Source organism: Stylophora pistillata, chromosome 3 (assembly GCF_964205215.1).
Source record: "Stylophora pistillata chromosome 3, jaStyPist1.2, whole genome shotgun sequence".
Taxonomy (NCBI): Eukaryota; Metazoa; Cnidaria; class Anthozoa; order Scleractinia; family Pocilloporidae; genus Stylophora; species Stylophora pistillata.
The window spans coordinates 10,537,018-10,563,363 of NC_142521.1; the positions used below are offsets into that span (position 1 = coordinate 10,537,018).

A 26,346-nucleotide genomic window follows, 5' to 3' on the forward strand; every position below is an offset into this window, starting at 1 on the left:
TTGATAGCGTCCCTGACCAGAGTTAATAGAGGGAACTCTACTAACTCTGCCCTGACAAAACTTTCAGATATCAGCTGGAAAGAAAACCCGGAACCAGTTATATTAGGATTGACCTCGGGCTGGTTAGAGAACGACTAGTCGGGAAATGTTTCGGCAAGTTTTCTGCCGATACTTACAAAGAAGGTGTTCAAAGCAGTAGCATTTGACTCGTCAGAGGTGACAACTGCGTCATCTGCTCGTAGACTAGAGATATATGTGGAGGTCTTTGACGATGATAGAGTCTTTTTGAGTGCTTTCCAAAACCCTTTAGCATTTCCTTGGTTTTCTTGAATCAGATTGGAATAATAGTCTGATTTAGCTTTCTTAATGTCGTAGTTGACTCTTTAATTAACAGTTTTAATTGACAGTCAACCCTTTAATTAACTCCTATGAGTGACCAAAACAGAATTTCTCCATGCAGTATTAATAAAATATCAAGCAAAAAATTAATGAGAATAAGGAAAACAGAAGATCAGGGGTTTTCATTTGATCCAACATCAAATTCTCCAAACTAACACAATAATAATGTATGGCAGACGGTAAGGAGAATTACTAATGAGATCGTGTGCATGAAAGGGTTAATTGAAAATAAATTATTTTGTCATCATGACTAACTAGTAAATCATCAAGCAACTTCATTAACTTATTTCTCTTCAATTACTCCTTCAGCACCAAATAATGTAATTGTAATTCTCTTGAAGGAGAGAGGCAATGGAGGGAAGGTAATGGCTGGAAAAGTATCTTTCTCCACAACTCATTAATCGTATGATGTTGGGACATACCGTAAGGTCATACATAATATGTGGGGTAGTTAATATTTGATTCTAGGAAACTTGGCAGAAATTCTAATGGCTGTAGAAGTCCCCACGGAAATTCCCAAGGCTTTTTGTCATGCCACTGACACCACATTGTCTGCAAATTTCCCCAACCTCCCCCTTCAGTGGCGCTGGCCAATCTCTCCTTTCCTCGTCTCGCTTGCTTCTTTCTAGTAGTTTTGTGCTCCATTTTCGATTATTTTAGCGATATAGTGAACATCTCATTGCGTTATCACATTGTTTTCTCCGAAGTGACGAGATGCGACTCAAGATAAGCCTCACTTTCGTGCACCAGCATGAGCCTTCACGATCTTAGTCAGCGGCTACTCCGAGTGACGCTAAAAGGGACTATTGCTCTTTCAGCTTACCTTACGCCTTAAACAAAAATTCTTTTGCCCATAAATTGTACATCATAAGGCTTTGGGTGGCTTTTGGTCATCCATAAAGTGTCATACATAAAATGTGGAGTAGTTATTATTAGATTCTAGGCGACCTCGTTCCCAGGGCTTTTCCCTTTTTGAATATTTTGGGGAGCGGGAAAAGGCCCTGGCATAGGCTGAGGAGTGACGTCACAGCACACTGAAATTCTGGGTGTAATAAATCATCATCACTGTAAACCGGAGTGGCGGCGCAACTAGGTGTTTCGCAGGTGTTTGGAAATCTTCAAATAGCTTTTAATAAGAATAGTTTCCATCCTATGAATTTAAAACCTCAACAAGTTAAATGCTTGGAGTATTTATTGAATGGTCATGATGTTGTAGCTGTATTACCAACTGGATTTGGGAAGTCTTTGATGTTCCATTTTTTGCCCGATTTTCTTCCCGTCAAGGAAGACAAAAACATTGTAATTGTTGTTAGTCCTTTGAACTCGATAATCGAGGATCAACTCAAGGTATTAAAAGGAAGAGGAATCAAAGCTGGAGTGCTTCGGTTGAATGTGGGGAAACGTAAAGAGCAAGAGAAGCTGTTTGAGAATTTCGCCATGGACGAAGGCGCGAAGTTTTCTGTTTCACCCGAGGTTTTCGAAGGACGTTGTTCGATTATATTCGCTCACCCTGAGGCCCTACTCAGCGCCGAAGGCAGAAAATTGATGTGTAGTAAAGTTTTTCAAGATAATGTAGCTGCTTGTGTAATTGATGAGGCTCACTGTGTTGAACTATGGTAAGTACAGTAAGCTATAATTTACGGTTGATAACTTCTATAATATTTGATCAACCAAAAAATCTAAACTATAGAATAACTTTTGCTGGAAAGAGTACCATATAACCCCATACATAATTATGCATTCCACTTCCTTGTCTTTCACGACAAAACTTTAAAAACAAAGTCTACTAGTCTGAATGCATAATTAATATATGGGGTTAAGACGGTACTCTTGCCCTCATGCTAAACCTATAAATAATTTAAAATTAAACAAAGTCCCAGTTCTTATCTGGCTATAAAATCGTTTAGCACCACTTTTTGTATACTTAAAAAATGCATAACTGATCGTTATATTTCATGATTTTTCCTGGACACGCAGGTTTCAAAATATGAATTGTTTTTTGGTAGATCATTTTTGTTTGTGGTGTCAATAAACTCAGTGCAAAAACGAATGATTTTTGGCCCCAAGGCTGATTTACTATTAGTAGGGTGACCCCTTTCATGTAAGTTAAACCATTTAATTTAGTATACAAACACTCTTACCCCATGGATAACTCTAATGGTGATTAATCTTTTTATAGGGGTGAAGATTTTAGAGAAGACTTTAAGGAACTAGCAGCACTCAAAGCTTTCTTCCCCAGAGTGCCTACCTTGGCCCTTACAGCCACAGCACCACCACACCTTGTGAAGAAACTTAAATTTAGTATGTCTATGACTAGTGCAAAAATGGTCTGTGTAAATCCCAACCGACAAAATATATACCTAAACAAAGAAATGAGACTAAATAACAATTTTGGAAGAGACAGCTATTCTGCTATTCTTGAGCCAATTGCTGAAGAACTTGCTATGCAACGTGAAAATTATCCCATGACCATCATTTATCTAAAGTTAAAGTACTGTGGTTATGCATATGCCCTGTTTGAACGAGTGCTAGGTGAGAATCAGTTTGTTGGTAACACAACAGAACCTACAGGCAGATTGTTTGCACAATTTCACTCACCACAAACAGATAGAATGAAGAAAGAATTGATTAGCGAAATAAAAAAGGAGGATTCGAGGGTGAGGGTTTTATTTGAAACTGCGGCATTAGGAATGGGAGTAGATGCACCATATGTAAAGAACGTCATCAACATAACTCCACCACGCAGTATCGAAGCTTATATGCAAGAAATGGGAAGAGCAGGTCGAATAGGTGAAGCATCAGAAACAACTCTGTATTACAATAACTCTGACATTGGTGCAAACGTTAAGTACATGGATCAATCTATAAAAGAATATTGCCGCACTGATGATTCTTGCCTGAGAAAATTTCTGTTGGGCTATTTTGGTTTCTCTTGCAAGGAACAATCTAATTGCTGCTGCTTTTGTGACAACAAACAACAATCTACCCAAAGTAATCCTCCAGACCTGGTTAAAGTACGTACATTACCACGGAATAAATCAGCCCTTCAACAGTCAATAAGAACCACACTGGAGTTGCAGCTTACAGAGGAATACACAGGACTTTTTGATGTTGGCAATGCCAAATTAATCACAGAGCAAATATTGGAAGACATTGAGTTCATTTCATCAGAGAGTCACCTGCTCAGTAAATTTGGTGTCTGTAATGAGGAAAGTTGTGCAACAATATATACCTTAATATGCAGCTCTACCACAGAAATTAACAGGGAAGACAGTCAATAACAAAAAAAAGACAACTTTTAATTCAAATCAGTAAAAAACATTTCTGTATACATGCATATTGTAAGATTTTTACATCGTAAATTATGAGATATCCCTGATATTTAGTTCCCCATAGTACCCTAGCACTATTACTAATCAAGAAAAATATCAGGGATGATATCCCATATTTTCTGATATAGTTTTGATATTGTTGAAATTTGTTCAAAACTGTCAAAGTTTTTGCAAATAGCAATTTATAAAATTCCTGTTAGGATACACACGTTATGTTTGCATTTGAAGTTATGAAAATAACTAACTCTTTTGAGCAGGAGAGTTAGTGGAGAACATGACATTGAATTCTTTTTATTTCCACTTAATTAACACTCATTCAATGAATTTGATGCTGTCCAGATATCAACTATACAAACATTGTGAATATTGTGTTTACTTACTATGGGAGTTGTTGCAATCAAAAAATATACATCAATTTGATCCGGTAATAGTGTAATCTTGTCCTTGATTTGGATATTGGCACTCTCTGGTTCCACAACACGACATTGAACAATTTAAGCATAAAGCCACAATTTTAGCATAAAGTAAGTTCAGGTTGCATACTTCCACCATTTTGATGAGTTTGTGTTTTCACTGTTAATGCTCTCCCACTCAAATCAAAAAGTTTAGTCTGGAATCACAGTTTGTCTTTTAACATAGTAGAATCAGTATGATTATAATCTGAGTATTTCTCATCAAAACCTTGGTTACTTGTTTTTTAATTAGTTACTAAAACTTCTTAGAGAAGGGCCACTCAATCTGTGAAAGAGAACTTGAACTAGTAGTTGTTATTTGATATTTGTTTCATGGATTATGAACTAATAACTGCCACAGCTCAACCAGAACAGCCTAACACAAAGGTAAAAACAGAAATCAAAACTTCCCCTTGATAAAAAGAGTTGTTTGTGGCAACCCATGGAAAACACTTATGCATGTTACACTTTAACATACTTCCCATGTCAATGTATGACTATTACTCTTAGCTACACTTTGGGTATCAAAATTTGCTTCAGAGTTTTTCCAAATAACTATTTCTTAAAATCTGTTTGTTAAAATTTCAACACTTATGTTGATAGTTCTTTCTTGTGCTTGTCTAACCACTAATGAAATTCTACAATATTTAAGTACTTAACAGGGCACCTTTTAATTTCTGGAAAGCTGTCATGACATCTATCTGCTTCATACTCAAATGGGTCCAATAGCAATAACTCATCAATCATACCTTTTTCATCCTCAAGGTAATCAGGTGTTGAGTGCTGTACTGATTTCTTGTGAATTCCTGTAGAACTGTCAAATTTCTCAGTAACCTGTTTGATGCCTGTTGTAGCTTTGCAGACTTTGCTGATTGAGTTGATAGTTTTGTTGGGACCCATTCTTTGGACAATGCTCTTGCTACACCTGTTTGAAATTTCTTGGGCTAGATCATCTTCAATGTTCTTTCCAGTGCCACCTCTCCAATTTACAAAGAAGCCCCATTTAAACTCTTCTGATAATATTGGGGTCAATAGGCATTCAATCTGGGCTATGCTCACAAACATCTCAATGGCATACTTACTGTATGCTGACATTGACTTGAAAACAGTCAGCAGTAGCTTCTGATGTATGAGGTTTCTACTGCCATCTCCTTCTGCAGCAGCATCTTTCATCTGCATCATGAGAATGGACAGAAAGATAAAGCACAGTGCATAGTTCATAACATAGTCATTGTCATCATAGCAGAAAACACTTGCTTTCTGTAACAAAAACTTGTCAATGAATTTTCCAAGAGCATCATCAAAGTATGTCTGTTTGTTCTCAGTAGAGGACATATCTGCAGGGAAGGGATATTTGGTAGGCTTGCTCTCCCGATTCTCCATTCCGAAAAACTTCATGGCTGCGACAATGATGTATGCTCTTCCAACACTTAAGAAAAGCTCTTCACATCCTTCATATGCATCAAGAACTTTTGCTGGGGTGACATTTCTTCTATTATATTTCTCCCTGAAGTATTTAAGAGTGCCTACTTGGTTAACAGATTCTGGCTTGTAGAGAAAGGAGTATGAGTACTGTAGAAGGGATGCTTTGTATGCCACATAACAGGCTTGAATGGTGAACAATGCTCAAACCGGTCTGATGGTGTATGTGAGCCTGACAAAAGATCTTTTGCCCCAGCAAAGCCAACATGTGTTAACTGATCTCCTGCAAAGGCTATTTTCATCTCAAGCATTGGGTCATCTGCAGTGTCTGGCTGATGTGCATTTGTCTGACCAGGGGCTGCCTGATTGCTTGTCAAGGGTGGGTTGTATACTTGATGCATATCTTGTAGCATACCAGCTTTAACATAAATCTCAGCTATCCAGTTCTCATGAGTTCTTAAAATTTCAACACAATCTTCGTACTGGGATTCGTCTGCGTTTATTATAGGCAAGCTAACAATGGTTGATTTTTCGGTCATCTCCTTGCTGTATTCATGGGGTAGGTGCTCAGGGATTACTTCATTTAGGAATTTGAATTTAGGGAAGAATTCAAGGCAAATTCTTGCAACAAGAACTTTAGCTGTATACGCATATTGATGCCATTCGTTTAAATTCAATGAGAAAACACTACGAGGTAGTTTCTTGATATCACCCTTTTGGTTTATCATTTGGGAGATGATTAAAACTAATCCTGTTCTGTATCAAGTTGCTGGCAAATAAATGAAGGTCTTCATTTTTTAATTCCAATCTCATGTGGCTTCTTAAGATCTTCAGATCCCAGTTGTCACCAGTGCCATGAAACACCTAATAATATTAAGAGTACAAAAACGGTAAATACCTGCAGCTAAGAACCTAACAATTAAGAACCTGTTAGCCTACATTTGCCATTTATACCCCCTCTTGACAAGAAGCTATTTAGCCTAAGAAAGTTAAAACAGGTTCTTATTTTCAAAATTCATCATTCTATCAAAACACAAGAATAAAAGAATCAGTACAATGTCTTGTTGGGGTTAGGTAGTGGTGGCAGATAAAGTAAGATACAATTACCAAGTTGCTTGCAGCAATGTTTTAATATTTTTTCTCCTGTACTTAAGAACCAATTTCAATTACCCAATTAGCCTAAAATTCTCTTAAGTACATTTATAAAAGAATATAAGACATTTAATGTTATTTCTATTTGATAGTCTTGTAGTGGCCAGTGTCAAGTTCATTGGGAAATACAATCTGCATCTTTAAACCTTTTTTACTTCTATTTCTTACCTTGCCATCCTTTATTTTTCTGACAACCACATCTGAGAAGTGACCTCCCAACAGCTTAAGGAGTGTGTCTCCTGTGCCATGTGACAAGCAGACACCAAGTTTGTTCAGTCTTTCTTGAAGCTAAAAAGTGAAAAATGACCTTATTGTCATTCATTCTTAATATTCATTCTCAATGGATAAGAGCGCTGGACTGTTGTGCGGGAGGTCGAGGGTTCGAGCCCCGGCCGGACCAACACTCAGGGTCTTAAAAATAATTGAGAAGAATTTGCTACCTTTCTATAACATCAAGAAATGGTTAGATATTCTAGTCTTCTCGGATAGGGACGAATAAATGGAGGTCCCGTCTCCTGCAGGGTTGGGGTAGGAGACGTTAATTTCCCACACACGAGATTACTGTGTGATGGATGTCCTCCCCTGGGGTGGGATGGGTGGGATATAGGGCGCACTTAATAAGGAGCCTCGCTCTGTTGTGCGACCCTCACCACACTCTGGTGAAAGTGATTAAATCAAATCTTTTATCTAACAGTAACATATTAAAAATCTGAAAACTCACAAGGCAACTACCCTGTAGTACAATAACTTGAATGAAAAATAGTACAAGCAGGGTAAAAAGAGGTAAAAAGAGTTAAAAAGAGTTAGAAACAGCTATAACAAACTTAAAGGAAGAATTGAAACACAATGATTTTATGAATTCACTAGCTTTTACCAGCCAGAGATAGATCTAAATGAAAAGGAACATGGAACAAAAAATTACAATCATTACATAAACATGTAATCATTACTGAAATTACTTGATCAGGGATAAATAATCTGTGTCAAAATAATGATACCTGTTTACTACATCCACCTTCGATTACAATGATGGTGTTTACTCTCTTCACAAGACTGAGTTCGTGCCATCTTTCACCCATGAGTATAGAGTAAATAAAGGCGTATTTCACTCGTAGTTCCTCTCTCTGAGCGCTAGTTTTGCCAGAAAGAGCGTTCATCACTGACACAATGAAGGGAAAATTGACAAGAAGCTCGTTCCAAATGTCAACAAAGTTGAAATTTTCTAAGCTTTCGTCACGGTAATCGTGTCCGTGTAGGACAGAACCACCTTTCCGTTTGCATAGTTTTGCGCAAGATGATTCGATGTCTTTGAAGCGAAGACCATCCAATTCTTTTACAACGTTTGTGCAGTAATCATGTAATATCATGGCCACAACAGCAGCATCCCTTGAGTTTACGGCACTTACAAGCATTCTTTGCTGAGTAATTGTCAATGTCGCCTCATTCACGGCCGTTGAGTTGTGTTCTCCATCCATAATTGGGACTACTTCGTCCTGAGACATCGGGTCTTCATTCGCGTTGGCGGTTTGGGAGGGAGGGAAGAGTTCTTTCGCTGTCACTTGCGTCGTAGATTTCCTCTTCGTTTGCTGGCAGGACGAAGGTGAAACATCAATGCAACGCTTTACAGAGACGTCCGTTGGCTGCAAATAGATGGTCTGGTTGACACTTCTCGTTTTCTTCACAAAATCGTACATCTTGTTTACGAAGTTTATGCATTTGCGGCACACAGAATTCAACTTATAAATATCACTCTCGCGAAGCGAAACAGCACAAGTACTTTCTATTTTCGATGCGAGTTCTTGACTAACACCAGCTTTTCCAAATACTTTGACCATGTGTCGACGTTCAGTGGCCTCACAGCAAAGTTACACAAGGGATTTCTCAAAGAAAACTTCTTCTATGTTTCGACTTCGGAGGTACCTTCCGCCATATTTGTTAAGGCATACTAATCGCGCCAAGAAAATAAGCATAAATTATCAGATTTCGTAAGCCAATCAAACACGAGAACTCATCAGCCTGTGCTATGGAGCAGAGAGGCATTTTTCTGCGCATGCGCGCGTGAAATTGGTTTTTCGCGTTCGGCCATTGGTGAAGTTTTCGACGCGTTTCTGCGAGGTTTCAACCGGACGATCGCCACCTTTTTGAAATATTTTTGGAAGATGGATGAAGGAGTATGACAAGTTCACCAACATTTCTAACTCTGTCGATACTCGTGGTGTTTTCTGGCTCTTCACTTGAGGATATTTTAATGATCAAAGTGCGAACAAAACGCGAAAAAAGCCCGAAAACTTGAAGTTTGAGATTTGATTTACTGAAGATCAAAATGTACACATGAGACAACAAACCTTGAAGGTTAGTCTTAAGATGTTGATGTTTTATTTTTGTGAATCACCAAGTTGTATGTGGAGACGATCGTGAGATATTTGATCCGAGGAAAGATGGAAATTTAGATTTTGATCTTATTTTACTTCAACTTCGAAGTAAAATTGCGTTAAGTTTGAGGTGGCCCCCAAGCATCAAATCACTTTAAATAACATCGTCTTTTCGTCCTCTATACAGTCATATGGGACACAAGGCTTTAAAATATGTTCCAGCTTCAGGAGTAAGTTGCTCTTACTACAACCCTCAGCGAATTATTTTTCGGGAGGTTTTGGTGGATTTTCCAAGTCATGATCCAAAACCGTCTTTGGCCTTTTTGCTCTCCTAGTCTGTTGTACATGGTAGGTAGGCATGTGTCTTAACAATTGTTATCGTCTTACCTCAATCAACTCCGGTTTTGGCTTATTTTTTTACTGTGTTTTTGTAGTAATTTTTACTATTGCCTTTTCGAGCTTCATGTGCTAACTAGAGGAAAAACTTTGGTAAAACTTATTTATCACTTGGCCCCCAAGTCCCTCACTATTGTCAGTTAATTGTTTATTTATCTAGTTTTCGGTCTAACTAGTCCATTAACCTCAAAAAAATGCGTGGGCTTTGTCTCATGAGTAAAACTGGTGCCGTTTTCTTCATGTTCATGTGTTATTCGAAACGAATGGTGTCAGCTGTATTCTGTCCTGTTCATTTCAGTAGAATGCTTTGCCTTGCGTAATGAATGTTGAGTCGAAGTGCAGTTGAGTTATATTTTACTTTGCTGTATGTGTCGTGATCATGAAATTCTTATTTTTTAAGATTGATGATATGAATTAACTTTTATGTTCTCTTCTGTTTAAGGTAATGTGAAGTGACCCAATAATTGGTAGTATAAATAGAATGGATGGCTGTGACATTTACTGTGGCAAGCTGGTATTCAAGAATTTGTCATTATTTCCAGAAACTTACTACTGGTTTAAATTATTAGTCTTTTTTTCTCTCTGTACACAACTTGCCTAGACTAATATGCTATATTGGGAGTTATGTCTACTTTATTTGTAAAATTGGTAAAATTACCAATAAAATTTCCAATAAAGTTTTCAGAAGTTTTGTCCAGATTTCATTGAAAATGAATGTGAGGAGTTATCAGTCATGAAATCTGGACAAAACTTCTGAAAACTTTATTGGAAATTTTATCGGTAATTTTACCAATTTTACAAATAAAGTAGACATAACTCCCATATAGCATATTAGTCTAGGCAAGTTGTGTACAGAGAAAAAAAGACTAATAATTTAAACCAGTAGTAAGTTTCTGGAAATAATGACAAATTCTTGAATAACAGCTCGCCACAGTAAATGTCACAGCCATCCATTCTATCTATACTACCAATTATTGGGTCACTTCACATTACCTTAAACAGAAGAGAACATAAAAGTTAATTGACATCATCAATCTTAAAAAATAAGAATTTCATGATCACGACACATACAGCAAAGTGAAATATAACTCAACTGCACTTTGACTCAACATTCATTTTGCAAGGCAAAGCATTCTACTGATATGAACAGGACAGAATACAGCTGACACCATTCGTTTCAAATAACACATAAACATGAAGAAAACGGCACCAGTTTTACTCATGAGACAAAGCCCACGCATTTTTTGAGGTTAATGGACTAGTTAGACCGAAAACTAGATAAATAAACAATTAACTGACAATAGTGAGGGACTTGGGGGCCAAGTGATAAATAAGTTTTACCAAAGTTTTTCCTCTAGTTAGCACATGAAGCTTGAAAAGTCAATAGTAAAAATTACTACAAAAACACAGTAAAAAAATAAGCCAAAACCGGAGTTGATTGAGGTAAGACGATAACAATTGTTAAGACACATGCCTACCTACCATGTACAACAGACTAGGAGAGCAAAAAGGCCAAAGACGGTTTTGGATCATGACTTGGAAAATCCACCAAAACCTCCCGAAAAATAATTTGCTGAGGGTTGTAGTAAGAGCAACTTACTCCTGAAGCTGGAACATTTTTTAAAGCCTTGTGTCCCATATGACTGTATAGAGGACGAAAAGACGATGTTATTTAAAGTGATTTGATGCTTGGGGGCCACCTCAAACTTAACGCAATTTTACTTCGAAGTTGAAGTAAAATAAGATCAAAATCTAAATTTCCATCTTTCCTCGGATCAAATATCTCACGATCGTCTCCACATACAACTTGGTGATTCACAAAAATAAAACAACATCTTAAGACTAACCTTCAAGGTTTGTTGTCTCATGTGTACATTTTGATCTTCAGTAAATCAAATCTCAAACTTCAAGTTTTCGGGCTTTTTTCGCGTTTTGTTCGCACTTTGATCATTAAAATATCCTCAAGTGAAGAGCCAGCAAACACCACAAGTATCAACAGAGTTAGAAATGTTGGTGAACTTGTCATACTCCTTCATCCATCGTCCAAAAATATTACAAAAAGGTGGCGATCGTTCAGTTGAAACCTCGCAGAAACGCGTCAAAAACTTCACCAATGGCGCCGAATACGAAAAACCAATTCCACTGGCGCATGCGCAGACAAAATGCCTGTCTGCTGTGCTATGGCCTTTTCCTGCCCCACAAAATATTCAAAAAGGGAAAAGCCCTGGGAACGAGGTTGGATTCTAGGAAACTTGGCAGAAATTTTAATGGCTGTAGAAGTACCTGGGAAATTCCCAAGGCTTTTTGTTATGCTGTTGACACCAAAGTGTCTGCAAATTTCCCCAACTTCCTTTCCTTCAGTAGTGCTGGCCAATCCCTCTTTCAGCTCACCCTACACCTTATGCAGAAATTCTTTTGCCCTCAAATTATCCACTATAAGGCTTAGGTGAATGTGAATTAATTATTATTAAAAATGTGGGAGGCCCCAGGGCCCAATGGTAGTATGTAGGACTACATTGAGAATTCTGGGTTTGAGACTTGGTGTGGTCATTGTGTTGTGTTCTTGGTAACCACTTGACTATTACAGTGCCTCTTTCCCCAAAGGAGTTGGAAGGGGGTTACCTACAAACAGTCAAGAAATCCTGATTGAATGCACTGGTATAACCTGCGATGGACCAGTATTCCATTCAGGGTACAGGATACAGCATATTTTGGCAGTCTCAAAAGTTTTAATAGCATCAATTTCACTTCTCAAAACATCAAAGGAAAAGTCTTTCATTTGCCTGTCTGCTCTGTATTGAGTACTTCTTGAATGTGTTGAATTAGATGAAATATAATGTTTTAATTGTCTGTAGCAGTGAATGGCGTGCGCTTTTCAAGATAGTGATTACTGTACTCATGTTAAACAGATAAGAGGTGTAAATTATTTTTCAAATATATGCCATGTAACAATTATTAACTGAAGTGAAGATAACGACCAATCACTTTCTGGACACTGATGTGATTTAATGTTTTAGTACATAACACAGAAACCTGAAAATTAGTTAATTTATGTTAATATACAGAAAAATTATTTAGGAATAAACTCTTTACATGAATTTGTCTCTTTGGCTGCTTGAAGGTGAATAGTACTTCTGAACTAGCCAATCAGAACACACAAAAAGCACTATCTTGTGTGGTACATACTAACTGGTGATATTTGTTAGCAGAGATAATACCACCATGTTGGGCACACCAAGAAGTTGTGGGTGGTAAAAAATAACCATAAAAATATTGAAATTTATATTTATATCTTTCTTCTTTAAGTCTTGCTGTTCTGGAAGCTGTTAGTCAAAAGTCCCGGTAACTTAACAGGCTGGTAAAGCAGTTGTGTTTTCATTCAAGATGGGGATTTTGAAAGTTTTGAAAATAATACAATTGAAATATTAGCCAAAGAAACAAAATGGACTGGTTGGGTGCCAAAACTTGCTTTTCTATCCTTTACATTTTGATTTTAAAACATGGCTTTGGGCTGTTTAAGTTACTAGAACTTTTGAGAAATAGGCTGCAGGGCCAAGTAGATTGAATGCAGGTTAAATTTTAATCAGGGTTTTTTTTTTTCTCTTTCAAAAGCCTTTTCAGGATAATTATCTCTATTCTTTTTAGAGAATCCAATCATCATTCTGGATAGACAGAATTCTAGTGAATATTCTTTCAAAGGTTTCAAATCTGAAATCAGATTTCAAACTAACCCCAGGTTATCTTCACCTAGTTTTGAACAACTTGGTCCAGTTATTCTACCAGTATTTTGTGAATATACTCATGACCAATTTGCAATTAATTCAAATTTAACCAAAACCAAAGCAGAAATAACAAGTATAATGGCATCAAAACAATTCCCTAAGGACATATGGTGATGTTTACTTCCCGACCACACTCAATACTTGTTGAAATTAAAATCAAATGTTGTACACTAGATCCAAATTGTTTTTTTTGTTTGGGTTTTTTCTCCACATAGGCTTTTTTTTCAACTGAAGTGTAAAGCTAACTGAGGTGGGAGTTGTCTTATTTACAGAGGTCCAACTTTGATCCCAGGGCAGTGGACCACTCAGGCAAGCAAATTTTTAAGTGTCTACATGTTCTGAGGAGCTTCTAGTAGTTTGGCTGTTGTCTTGTTTCAATGTTGGTCATGTATTAATGTTGTTTAAAGCAACAGAACATCATTTTTCTCATCCAGTTTCCTCAACACTGATTATTATTTGTCTCTGCTAAACAATACTATGCAAAAACAAGTCTTGGTTGAAGTAAAACCTGATGTAACCGGACAAAGTTGTATATCACATAAACAGTGATAAGTCAATCTCGTGATTTCTATTTTCTATTTTTTTTTTTTCAACAAAAATTCAATTAACTTGTGCCTACTGATCTGTTATGGATTCAAATTGTTATTTTACCTGCATTGTAACACCAGTTGTCCTCTTTGGATTTTTAGCCAGTCCCCTGTTCTGACTCAGCTTGACTCCTACCATGCTCACTAAATCAATCTCCAGTAAAAACAAAATTGAATAAAATTAAACTTAGGCTGACTTCTAAGGAGCAGATCTTTGCTACAACACAAAGGCTGTTCCAAATTAGGAGGGAGGTTCATCTAAAATCCCCTCGAATGCAAGAAAATCAATGGCATACCCACATTTATCAAGTAAACGTTCATTTACACCTCTGAGTTGCTCTTGGCAGTCCTTAGGCCTTGGGAATTAAAATAAGCCAGAAATTAGATATCTATTCTTCTAGTTCCCTCGTCTAAATTTCTCTGGGTTCCCTCTCAAAAAAATCAGCCTTTTAAATGTATAGATATTTACAACTCATTCTGGCTTTTAAAGCTACAAGTTTTTAAGATATGTATAAGTGCACTAGTATGTAACCTGTATAACCCAACTGTACTAAGAAAGGTACAAATAACGTGCAATTTAAGTACAAATATCCCTCATGTTAATAAGAAAGTTGGTGTTCTAGTTCTGTTATGAAAAGACCTGTCTGACAGGTTGACTACACTTCTAGAGTGTTTTAAAATAAGAAAGAAAGCGGACAACTTTAAAGTACCTGGACAATATACTTGTATCACTGAGTATTTTTACTCCTTGTTTGTATTTTGACTCGACGCCTTGCGGGCTCGTCGAAATGTGGCACAACCCCCAAAAACAGTCAGTGCCGATTCTACACACCAAAACACCAAATGAAATATATATTAAATTTATTACATTAATATAGAAAGCTCTCTCAATATATTTTTTAAGGGTTCTTAATGACAAGTTCCAGTTTGCGTTATGGTTGAGTGACTCAGTCAAAAAGGGATTACTAGTTAATCCATTTTAGGCCTCCATCCCTGTATAAAATGAAGAAGTTTATTCCTTTGAAATAATTTAGTCACTCCAAGGTCTATAAGTTCTTGTTCACTTAGATTCTTCAGAAGATTCCCATCAACGGTGTGGCTTTCAAAAGCCTCCACGTGCTCTCCCATGTTTAGCTTTGTGAGGCATTCTCCTACTTCTGAAACAGAAAGACTAGATAGGTCCATAGGGTAACCCTGAGCCACAGGTGGAGGTGAATAGGAATAACTTTTCACAGGTGATTGTGGTTGTGAAGGTGGAGACAGTTCTCGTTTTGGGACGTTGGCATAAGTAGCCGATGGCAGTCGGAAGGTAGGTAGAGATGTAGGTGACTTAGCGATAGCTTTCTTGAGAAGGTCCGAAACTCGTTTCTTGAGGTTAGATTTTTCAGGTTCTTCTGACGAATCACATTTTCCTTTTCTTCTGTTACCGGGCATTTCTGCCCCTGGTAGATCTGTCTCTGGGTAGACTTTATCTTCGTCATCTGTGCTCCAAGCGTCATGGTCATACTCTTCATACTCGTCATCGTCATCATCACCACCACTATCAAGAGGTGATGGTTCCTCAGAACTGTAATGTCTCCCGTACATGGAAGGGTAAACATCATCGGTTTCCTTTTTTCGATAGGCTGGCTTCAGGTTTGGTTTAGGTGGTGGTTTTGGTGGTGGTTTTGGTGGTCTCGGGGGAGGTAGGTCTACATCTTCATAATCTTCGTCGGAATCTGGCTGTTCACTTTGTTTGGAGTCTGACCGAGGAGGAAGTGGAGGTCCTATCTCAACGTAATCATAGACATCGACAACGTCAACGGTGGGCTCCTCAGAAAATTCCAGCAATTTAGAACCTTTGTCTAAGAGGTCGATTTTGGAAAGTTCTGTTCCATCATGGACTTTTTTACAGAATCTTGCGTAATTCGAATCACCAATAACGGCACCGATAGCTGGGTTTACTTTCACATCCAAATCAGAAGGAATCATTAAAACGGTGACAGTTTCGTCGTCACGACTTGTTGCAATAATTGTAGTTTCCTGTCGAATTTCTTTTAAGAGAACCGAACCGAGCGATTGCAACTCAATGTTACTGTTCGCAGCATCTTGTATTACGGTATTACCGGTAAACTTCACGCGAACGGGAAGTGTATAGGAATTCAGAACTTCTTGCATAAGATGCTCTTCTGGGCTGGCCAGGGGCTCGAAGGCAGCTTTGAATTCTAAGGGAAGCATCACAGAGTCTTGAGTCTTATTATAAAACTCACATTCTAGATACTTCACCCGATTTTCTTCGTCAGTGTTCTTGAGCTTCAAGATGTCCCCAGCTCGTATTCGAAGCGAAGGCGGACCGTTATGTACCACACGAATAAATTTGAAATCTGGGGCTGTAGAAGAGTTGGTAATATCTTCCACACTGTAATATGTGTCTTGACACATTTTAGGAACAATTTCAACTTTATGTGGACATGTTATCGGTAGAAAATACCGTTTGTTTTCGGCAGCCCTCACAAGCACTTTGTCGGTCCTTTTGGTGACATGTAGCGTCAGAATCTGCTCTGCTGATAGCGTTCTAGCATCTTCGTCATTGTAGACCCCACTTTCGACTTTAATCAGTTGCGGAAGCGGGTATTTATCGACAAATTCTCTCAAAGTACAAGATTCGTCACTCCAGACGATATGGCTGAACATCGTAAACTGGAACAAAATGCAGGGTTTTCTATTTTAGGATATCACGGCAGAAACGAAACGATCCATACGAGAGATATATCTGTCTCTGACAATTGATGCTCTCGGATGCCAAATGGCAGTCGCAAAGTCTGCACGAAAAATTACCGCGTCAAATAGGCATACTTCCTTGTGGTCTTTGCGGCGATATTAGGCTTCTCGTTACGATCAGGGCATGGCAGGGTGTTTAATATTGACAAGCCTACTTTAATGCCTGCATATTTATGATAATTATTTCTTTGAAACACTGTCAAACAAAAGTCACGAGATATCTGTTGTTCCTGTTCTTGTCACGTCTTCTGTTTGTGGCAGTAGGCGAAATCCGCCGCTTTTTTGTCAGGTTTTATCTCTGAATGAAGACGAAAGGAAAAGGGCAATGAAGATAACTACATCAACGGTGGGGGAGTTCATCGTTATAAAAGCACAAAACGGTCTCTGGTTCGAGTCTAATTAACGATCTTAAGAATTCAAGTTCAGTTTGTCACGCGAATGATGTGTCGGATCGTAAGTACGATTACTAGGGAAAAAATTGACTTGATCAAAGCCATTTACTGATCTATATTTACATTCATCAGTCACGTGATGAGATATAATTCCACTGTACTGGATACCGATCATACTGATCAGGAAATATAGTGCCTACTACCTACACATCATCTAAAAAGGCTTTCAAGCCATGGCAGGAGCAGTAGAAGCGACGCTTAAACCATCTGCTCCCCTGTAGATCTCTCAGTTTCAGGATCGTTAAAAGAGGTGGAAAAAGTGAAATTTTGTGAAAATATATTTCCAAACTGCCAAAAGTGGACGTAAATCCTTCGCTTTGATTGTTCGTGGTTAGTCTCAGCTTGGCATCTTTAGCTTTTGAAGCGTTACTGTCTATTGTTAATCTGTCAGCGTTGTCTCTTCCTATTATGGAAGTAAAGTAGTTCGGAGGGGTTTTGTGTTAGCGGAAATGTCGAAGTTTAGAATAGTTTCCGGGCGTTCTTCGTTGTTATTATAGCTTTTGAATTTTCTAAAGTAGCTCACTTTTAGTTTAAAACAATCTTGAAACTTTTATCGTGCAACTGATACGTTTGACAGCTACATTTGATAGAGAGGAACCAAACTATGTCCCCCCCTCCCCTATCGCCAAAACTAATAATAATATAATAAGTCACGGGATCACTACGAGAAGTCAACAACACTGTGCTGACTAGTGCAGGGCTGTTAATCAGTTGAACAGTTGTTGAGGAGGAGGATTCTCGAGATGCCGTGGAGACAAAATAACAACCTATCCGATGGCAAGTTTCTCTGCGAATTTCTAACAGACTGTCGTCTTCCCCAAACAGCTGAGATTGTGGAAGGATATGATTCAAACGAATCGTTACAACGATCGTGGTCTCAAGGTGAAATCGTGCACCTTCACGCCATGACAGATCTACCTCAGGCATTTGCTCGCGATCAGAAAGGGAACCTCTACAAGATTCCTCTAAATTTTCCTGACAAAATATTTGAAAGTATTCCAAACAGACTCAATCACAAGTATGAAACAGTCCAAGACCTTATTCACGACTTTCCGAAATACGTTCGTTCGCTCCATAATATACCTCAGAGCGACATCAACGCCGGAGATATACTTTGGCTTCAAGAGTCTTCACCAAACACTCAAGGCCACATGGGCCTTAAGTGCAAGGTGGTTGGGACAAAAAGGCCAATATTCCTCTCTTGTGATCAGCAAGGATATTTTGAAACCCTTGAGGAAGTTCGTCCTTCTTCGTTAAGAGAGATCACAGATCGACATAATCTGCCAACTCGAGTACGAGTCCAGGCAGGCTCCACAAGGATGTTTATTAAAGAAGACAGGCACATCGAGGAGAGCCTTACGATTTTCATCGAGGAAATAGTACAGGAAAAGGTAATATTAGCTTACACCTTGATCGGAAAGCATTTACGGGTTTTGACAGTTCCAATAAGCTTGGAAATTAGAGTCAGACGAATCGAGTCAAACGTAGACCCAAAGGTACTTGCTCAAATTCGTCAGCGAATTGAAAACGATGTAAACATTGAATCAGTAATCACAAACCGAGACGAGGATGCATCATGGCTTTTTGAGATCGATCAGTGCGTCGAAACCTGTAGTGCATCGTCGGATGATGATGACTACGATGAAATAGTTCCTCCTGTTCCAACACGAAATCGAAAATTAACAAAAGAAAGTTCAGTTCAAAATACAACAATGGACAAATCGCAATTTGAGGGTCGATATACAGCACCACCTCAATTTCTTGTCAAAAAGGCAGCCGTTAGACCGGATCCCCCTCCGATTGCCAAGAAGCCACCCCAAGCGAAACTGTCGCAAGGGAAATCTTTGGTCCTTAAAAATGAAGAGGGAGAAGATCTTAAAGATGATACTTATGACTACATTTCACCCAACAAGATCAAATCTACAAAAGCATCTCCATATTCTAATGATCAAAAGAAAAGCCTTAACCAAGTACTACCTCCAGTTGCCATAAGGCCAAATGTGACTCAAAATAATAAACCTCTCTGCGAGGAGGACCGGCCACCAACATCTCGTTCTTCTAAACAGTCTGCTTCTTCTACCAAACCGCAACCTGCCGAAAAGCCCACGATAAAACCTGCTGTTAAACTGGGCAAGGTCCAGCCTCCAGGCTCTCACAACTCTTTTTCATTAGCTGTGGATTTCGCTGGACTGAGAAATGAGAAAAGGGCATTGACCACCTCAACCAAGTCGACCTCGCAAAACGTGGAATCGTCAGTTGTTACCAAGCCTTCCAGAACAGTTTCCAGCGCCAGCAACCCGGAAGCTACCGATGGAGCTCTAAATAGATTGAGCCAAGAACGTCTGAAAGAAATCACGGTGAACGAAGTTTGTGAATGGCTAACTAAGCTAGGTTTAGAACAGTACATTGAGACTTTTGCACAAGAATCAGTCGACGGAAAACTTTTGCTAGATTTGGATGAAGAAATGATGAAAGATCTTGGGATCTCCAGTTCGTTGCATAGAAAAAAACTCACTAAATTTATCAAAGATGGTTGGATTCCCAAGACCTCTTAATGTATAGAGTAAAGAATGCCTGAAAATTAAGATGTAGATAACTCTATAATCAAATTCTGGAGCATTATGCAAATAGATGTTATGTAGGATTGTTCAAAAATGGTGCAGGAAATTGGTCAAATTGTTTGTGATTGTATCTACGGAAAAATACAAATAGGAAAAATGCAAACGATTGGGTAAAGTGTAAGAGATGCCATCTTGAGGTTTCAGCGAGACAGATGGACCACACATGATAAACATTTATGATTCAGCTGCTGTTCTTTCGATTTTCCTAGCGATGAAGCAAAAAAGTCGAAAAGAGCCACAGCAACCATGGATACTGTTTTTCTGTTATTTCAAGTGGCTACTTTTCAAGATGTTTTGTATTTGATAGTAAGCTTAATTCTTTCTAAAACCGTATCAATCTCAGAGACTAATTCCTTTGTTATGTCTGTTTGGTCTACTTCCTTTTTTTTCTGGAGTTAATGGATGCGGAATAAACCTAATTTACACGGGCTTATAACTAAGATCAGGACGATTAGTTTCGAGCCGGAAAAAGAAAATAAAATGCTGAATTGAACTTTATTGAATTTGTTGCGCTTACAAAATAACAGCAACTGGAGAAGAAAACAGGACGGTGTCCCAATTGATTGAATTAATTTCCTTTCCAGTTTCCTTTAATTTCCTTTCCAGTCTCGAAAAGCTGAAATGGGTGTTGGGACACTTTACTCTATAGACAATCTTATTTTTATTCAAAACTTTTCCTATATACTTAAATTAGACAATTCGCTTCTTCCTAATGGAACTGTTTGTGCATAGAATTTTTAAAGAACCACGTAGAACTTAAGAATACTACTTCCTCCAAATGGATACTCCATGAAAGTGAAATTTTAAGTCAGGTTATCAGACTAGTAATCTGTTTTGCACAACACAAAGATTATGTTTACGAATCCACCGTTCTGGATCATTCGATTTCATTGTGTGAGAAAACGCATTACACAACATGTTTGGTATGATTAGCAAAATGTTTACCAAACCCTTCATAATTTAAATGGCTGGCTTTTGTTTGGATCGGCAGATCGCGGAACGTCCAGAACCAGCGGTTTACGTAAGTTCATCTGCTCTGCTCTCTACATTTATCCTTTCCAAGATACGTCTGTGAATAAAGCCAACCGAGATCATGTTACTTTACGCTCGTGTTCCTCACCCTAGGGTGATGAGGAATGAAATGGATATAACTGCCGCCAAATCCAACCTTCGGCTGAGGCGCTATTCGGATAATGCGGTACCCAAGCCGTTAGAGCCATAAAATTATGGTTCAAATCAGTAATACTCGGGGTAGGTGACTGCCATTTCTACCGTATGGCATTGCATCACCTTGTACAGTGAACGCCGCCAAAATTAAAATCGATTGTCTCTAGTGGGACGTCAAAAACATTTCTTTATGCCCGAAAACGAAATTTCGAACACTGTTAGGGTTTTTTCAACTTTATTTATTCATTAGCTTTTTTTACTCAAAATTATTGGTTACGCAGGTTCCGCGGTCTGCTGTTCCATAGTTTCGTAACAACTTTTTTTTACTTGTATTGAGGTAATGATCAGGACAAAACAACAGTAAGCACGCATCAAAACTGTGGTGGGCATCGATGCTGTTTCATCCTTGACAACCTTATTTGCTTTTCTGAATTGCCTTTCATCAACTGTCGAAAAACAATCTGTCGCGTCGTCTACTCGACAGCTTAAATCTTTCAAAAACACGCTGGATTCTACAGTTCAAAGCTGAAACGCTGCTGAAAGGATTAATGATTATATAAACTGTTCTTAAATCTAATACAGCCTTATTTGGCTTTCTGAATTTTCTCCCATCACCTGTCGGAGGGATTTTCCGTCAGACGAAAATGATCTGTTGCGTTCTCAACGCGGTAACTTAGATATTTCCAAAAACAAGGATTATACTTTGCGGGGGAGTTTTTGTGAATTTGTCAGGGCCTCACCACTACATTTCGACGTTGTCATCGATTTAAACGTCAGAGCTACGTTGTCACACGTTCGCACATGTGCGTTTACTATGGACATATTTAACATATCGTTTGAAAAAGAATTTTAATTGAAATTAAAAAAAAAAAAGCAAAAAAGAAAAAAAAAAAGGCAAAATTATATTCTATAAAATTCCTGCCCTGTCCTTGGCCTATCAATCGACCAGTGTACAAACTCTGCTCTTGCTAAGTCCTTGGCATCGACAAGAGCTGTGCATTAACCCCTCCACATTTTACACCACATTGCTTTTTCACTGCAATACTCTAAAACTATACAAAAGAAGGCACATGCAGTCATACACTGCCTTTTATTTAAAATTGCAACATTTAGAAAGTATTTCGAATGAAATCAAAATCGACCTTATAAGTTGACACACAGTTGACGTTATGTCGTTTTTTAGAGGACTTTGATATAGATATGTCGCATAACTGGCTTCTGTATGTGTCCTTAACGAACAAACGAATTCAATCAGATATGTTTTACTGCAAAAATAAACATTGCATTCGAATGCTGATGTTTGACATGAGAAAGTCTTGTCCATAAAACATACTGGTCAAAACGCATGAAGTTTGCCCTTTACAAGCAGTGTCAAACTGTAAGCGCCTATACTTGGCTGTTGGCGTAAAGCCAGAGCATTCAATTATACAGATTATATGTTCATACAGATTATATGTATAGATCGAGATTCTAATCAGAAAGAATACAAGCTGCTACAATTATAAAGAGTTAACAAGAATACTCCTCGAGCCTACATGTTCCAGGATATTAATAAAACACCATTTCATTTCGATATGCCTTCTCACAATTTTTGATCCCAGATTTTTTGAACGTTTTATAATCTTCAAGTTATATGTTTCAACGCCATATCAAATTTGGTAAAGCAAGCAATTGCTAGGCTGTTATGAAAGGAAGGATCTTAAACTTTCAACTGGACCCTTAGGCCACTGCGCAACAGCTACGTTGGTTGGCATGAATTGATTATTAACATTAAGCGAAATCTTCAGAACCGGCATAGAGTTAGGTTTAATTAAGTTGCTGTTGCTGGCCATGAAACGGAGATAACCCAACAGATTTCCAAAGGAAATAATGAACTACTCTGTGCATTTCTTCAAGGTAATTAATGCCGAGTGTGTGAATTTTCAAACCTTTAAGTTTGCATCGGTCAATTCATGGTGCAATGTGGTGCGATCAGTGTAGCTGTGGTCTCCAACCTGCAATAAATTTAAGGAGTTTCAAACGGTGGAAACGATCCATTCCAATGGACTCCAGAGCTTCTTCATCCAAGCAGACGAGCATGTTTCCATCGACTTGGCGTTCACTAAAGATGTCCTCAAATTTCTTCATATTCAAAGCATTCAGACACTTCAATACATCGGTGACACTAAGCGTACTTAGGTCTTGTGGAATGGCAAAGTTCGAGTTTGGATCATCCCTGACAGCCGTCATGGGTTTCATTTCAAGTGAAGGTGGTACTGAATCAGAATGGACGCTTGAATTGCCTCTAGCTTTAATCAGATCCGATGGAGAGAGGTTGCTTCCGCCTCGAGGCCGTCGGGGAGAAGGTTGAGGTCTTCCCTTGAGTAATGGATTAGAATGTAAATGGCTGGAATAGGTGGTGTTTTCACTGATCTTATCTTGCTGTGGATTTTTTTTCGTAGAAACCAAGGAGTACAAAGGTTCTTCAGTGTAGCTTGAATGGGTAGTGTTTTCACTGACCTTATCTTGTGATGGATTTCTTTTCGTACAAACCAAAGAGTACAAAGGTTCTTCAGTGTGGCTTGAATGGGTAGTGTTTTCACTGACCTTATCTTGTGATGGATTTCTTTTCGTACAAACCAAAGAGTACAAAGGTTCTTCAGTGTGCTTCAACCGTGAGGGAATGGGTGGTGGTTCCTCCTCCTTCTCAATATTTACTGGTTCTCGTAAGCCTGTTTGACTTACAGGTGATTTTGGTTGACGTTCTCTTATAGAGCACTGGTCCCTCCTTTCCAGGGGCCCGGTTCTGCAATCATTTTTGGTTGTACCCACTGACGATACCCCGACGCTAACTTTGTTTTTGTTCGTTACTGCTTCACGCACACTTGTGGAACTGACAATTGATTTCGTTTGTAGTTTTACGTTTTCGTAAAAGTCTTCCTCTTCGAGAGGTTCTGGTGGAATAGTTTTCTTTAGACTGGTGCCAACAAATGGGATCTTGCTGTCAATGACATTGTGTCTTCCTTTTGGATCTGCTTTCTCTTTCAACAGAAGATCACGAGAGGAGAAATGAAATCTATCTCCATAACTTCTTTGTGAAGATGGGAGGGATGGGAGAGCATCTCCACTTTCCCGTTTTCCTTCCGACTGATTTGAAAGGTCTGGATTAAAAGGAGCATCACACTCCATCTCCTGGGATTCATAAAAGGGCGCTTTCGAAGTCACTGAAGTTAACTTCGTTCGCAAACGATTCAAGTCCAATGATTGGCTAGTATAGCTGTCCAAATTTAATCCCTGGACGTCATTTGGGCTATTTTCAGTTTCATTGATTTTTTCTTTCCTTCCAAATGTTTTCATCATTGGGCATTTCTTATAGGTAGGTGAAAGTTTCGGAATCTGTAACGAAACCACTTCGACGTGACTTCGAAAGCCGTGATCTTCCGAGCTTTGAGCCGGCAGGTGTAATAAGTTATTTAAATTCTGTTTCGATACTCGCTCAATGCTCCAGTCACTTCTTCTTCTTCTCAATAATGACGGGTGTTTTTTCATTTTATGAGGTAGTGTATGAAACTGTAATTCTTCATAAACGTTGTCTTCGCTTGCTAGTTCCAAATCGCTCACACTTCTTGAAAATGTCCCGTTTCCTTGCCTTGGCATCTTCACGCTTTGGCTTCTGCTTACTTTCTTGGAGGGCGCTGGAGAGTATGTGTTGTTGCGTGCAGCCAGCCCTGCTAATTGCGTGATTTTCATAGTTTCATCACCGCATTTAATGTTATTTTCAAATCTGACACTCATTTTCGATTGAGATGATCCTTGTGGATCTCTGAGGCCAGACATATCTACGTAAGCGGTCTCCTCTACTGCGATCAATTCACTGCTGTCTTTTCCAGTTTCGTTCCTTTCACTCGATACGAATTCTAATGTGCTTTCTGGTGCTCCGGTTGTAGATTCTGTGTTCAAAGGCACAACGTTAATTGGTATAGTTTTAGGGAATGAAAGCTTTAAAGGGACGCCATCCACCTCCATTGAAGCTAGCACAATAAAATCTGCTAAAATTCCTTTTAATCTAAGAACGCTATTGGACAACTGACGTCGGCTTTTAACTATTCTTGTTGTTGGCTTCTCTCTAGGAATTTCCTCGTCTTTATTTGAGTTCTTGTCCCTACTATAGTCGATAAAATTCATCACCACAAAGATAGGAAGCTTATACTTCCTAACAAACTTGTTGAGAGGCAACTCTTCGCCGTCCAAAAGTGGTAAAAATTTTGCTAGGCAACTGGCTGGGACTTTCATCAGAGGTTTGCCCTTATCGCTAACTTTTTTGAAGGCCAGAAAGGTCTCACGAGACTTTTTCCTCTTTATCTTCAGCTTGTCCCCTCTCCTAATGATACTTTCAAAGTTTGGATCAGTCTCGACGACACGGACAAACTTCACCGTGGAACTCTCATCGATCAGGTCTTCAAGGGTGAGATGTTGTTCAAATCTGGCCTCTGCAACACGCTCCACCTCGAATGGATCGTCAAGCGGGATGTGTATATCTTCGCCATCTTCATCTTCAAATATTCCTGTTTCGACACTTTCTAAAGATAACAAATTACAAACCGCGCCAGCACCGATACTTTCACTCTGGTATTCGTCAAAATATCCATCTTGAACCGTGACTGGTTGTGGAAGTTCAAACTTTACCACGAAATCTTTCAGTGGATAAGAGCTGGGGCTCAGCGAAACGGGTTGGTGGTCCGACATAGCGAAACTAGGCCTCTAAGAAAATAAAATGTAGGGTCCGTCGTCCCTGCTCAGCCAACGTGGCATAGATGACATGGAAAGACAAGCAAGGCACTGCTTCCCCTCCTACAGTTTTAAAAATTCTGTCGATTGAACGTGTCGAAACATGTTTCATGTCAAGGTCGATCTAATTTCCAAACGTTTATGACATATGTACAGACTTCTTTGCTGTTGCATGAACAGAGTTAAGCAACCAATCGATGTTGTTTAGAAACTGAAATAAAATAACCAGGTTTTTCGAACCCTTTTGCTTTGACGTCTGTATGAAATGACACTTTTGTGGCCCGAGATGTGTTAGCTATCTTTCCTTAATTGAATTAGGGTAAGAAACAATTTATATTCATGCCTTTCTACTAAAAATTTACTTTACCCTTCTTCGTCTTCCTAGATATCTCAATTTCATTTTTCGTAGCACTTCTAAATATAGTTTTTACTTCTGGGCACTTGAAATTTGAATAAACGAAGCACGTGAAACTGAATTTTTACGATTATACTTTGCTTTCTGTGTACAAGAATTCACAAAACTTTCACCCCAGTAGGCCAGACGGTGGGGCTGGCCATTAATTTCATGACATCAGTAGATTTTGTTGGTAGGACGCCGTGTGGTCGCATCATTTTAGAGACCAAACTGAAGCCTTTATTCTGATTACTTGAAAAGCGTTTCATGAAACCTTGGATTGTCAACTGA

The 26,346-nt window shown here is 38.6% G+C and overlaps 4 protein-coding genes and 1 pseudogene across 5 annotated transcripts; 2 read left to right on the forward strand and 3 right to left on the reverse strand.

Moving 5' to 3' along the window:
* Positions 1-1,494: 1,494 nt before the first annotated feature.
* On the forward strand, positions 1,495-3,680 carry LOC148734485 (uncharacterized). The gene is made up of 2 exons (XM_088752655.1): positions 1,495-2,015; positions 2,579-3,680. Exons 1-2 carry the CDS (start codon positions 1,552-1,554, stop codon positions 3,678-3,680), a joined length of 1,566 nt encoding a protein of 521 aa, XP_088608781.1. The 5' UTR covers positions 1,495-1,551.
* LOC148734486 (uncharacterized) lies at positions 3,676-8,699 on the reverse strand (annotated as a pseudogene). Its single transcript, XR_015998547.1, has 3 exons — positions 7,756-8,699; positions 6,926-7,045; positions 3,676-6,469 (listed from the first exon to the last, which is right to left on the reverse strand). The product of XR_015998547.1 is annotated as an uncharacterized LOC148734486 (transcript).
* A 3,807-nt stretch (positions 8,700-12,506) lies between these two features.
* Positions 12,507-16,800, reverse strand: LOC111321020 (uncharacterized). The gene has a single exon (XM_022923779.2). It carries the CDS (start codon positions 16,565-16,567, stop codon positions 14,864-14,866), a length of 1,704 nt encoding a protein of 567 aa, XP_022779514.2. The 5' UTR covers positions 16,568-16,800; the 3' UTR covers positions 12,507-14,863.
* Positions 16,801-16,887: 87 nt separating this feature from the next.
* LOC111321019 (uncharacterized) lies at positions 16,888-20,225 on the forward strand. Its single transcript, XM_022923778.2, has one exon. The coding sequence runs from the start codon at positions 17,850-17,852 to the stop codon at positions 19,659-19,661; it is 1,812 nt and encodes a 603-aa protein (XP_022779513.2). The 5' UTR covers positions 16,888-17,849; the 3' UTR covers positions 19,662-20,225.
* A 1,742-nt stretch (positions 20,226-21,967) lies between these two features.
* On the reverse strand, positions 21,968-25,943 carry LOC148734487 (uncharacterized). Its single transcript, XM_088752654.1, has one exon. The coding sequence runs from the start codon at positions 25,617-25,619 to the stop codon at positions 22,866-22,868; it is 2,754 nt and encodes a 917-aa protein (XP_088608780.1). The 5' UTR covers positions 25,620-25,943; the 3' UTR covers positions 21,968-22,865.
* Between the last annotated feature and the right edge of the window lie 403 nt (positions 25,944-26,346).

Bases quoted from the DNA above. Each gene is read 5' to 3' on its own strand.
- LOC148734485 (XM_088752655.1), top strand. From the start codon at position 1,552: ATGAATTTAAAACCTCAACAAGTTAAATGCTTGGAGTATTTATTGAAT. The intron at 2,016-2,578 runs GTAAGTACAGTA...ATCTTTTTATAG, and splicing joins GCTCACTGTGTTGAACTATG to GGGTGAAGATTTTAGAGAAG.
- LOC111321020 (XM_022923779.2), bottom strand. From the start codon at position 16,567: ATGTTCAGCCATATCGTCTGGAGTGACGAATCTTGTACTTTGAGAGAA.
- LOC111321019 (XM_022923778.2), top strand. From the start codon at position 17,850: ATGCCGTGGAGACAAAATAACAACCTATCCGATGGCAAGTTTCTCTGC.
- LOC148734487 (XM_088752654.1), bottom strand. From the start codon at position 25,619: ATGTCGGACCACCAACCCGTTTCGCTGAGCCCCAGCTCTTATCCACTG.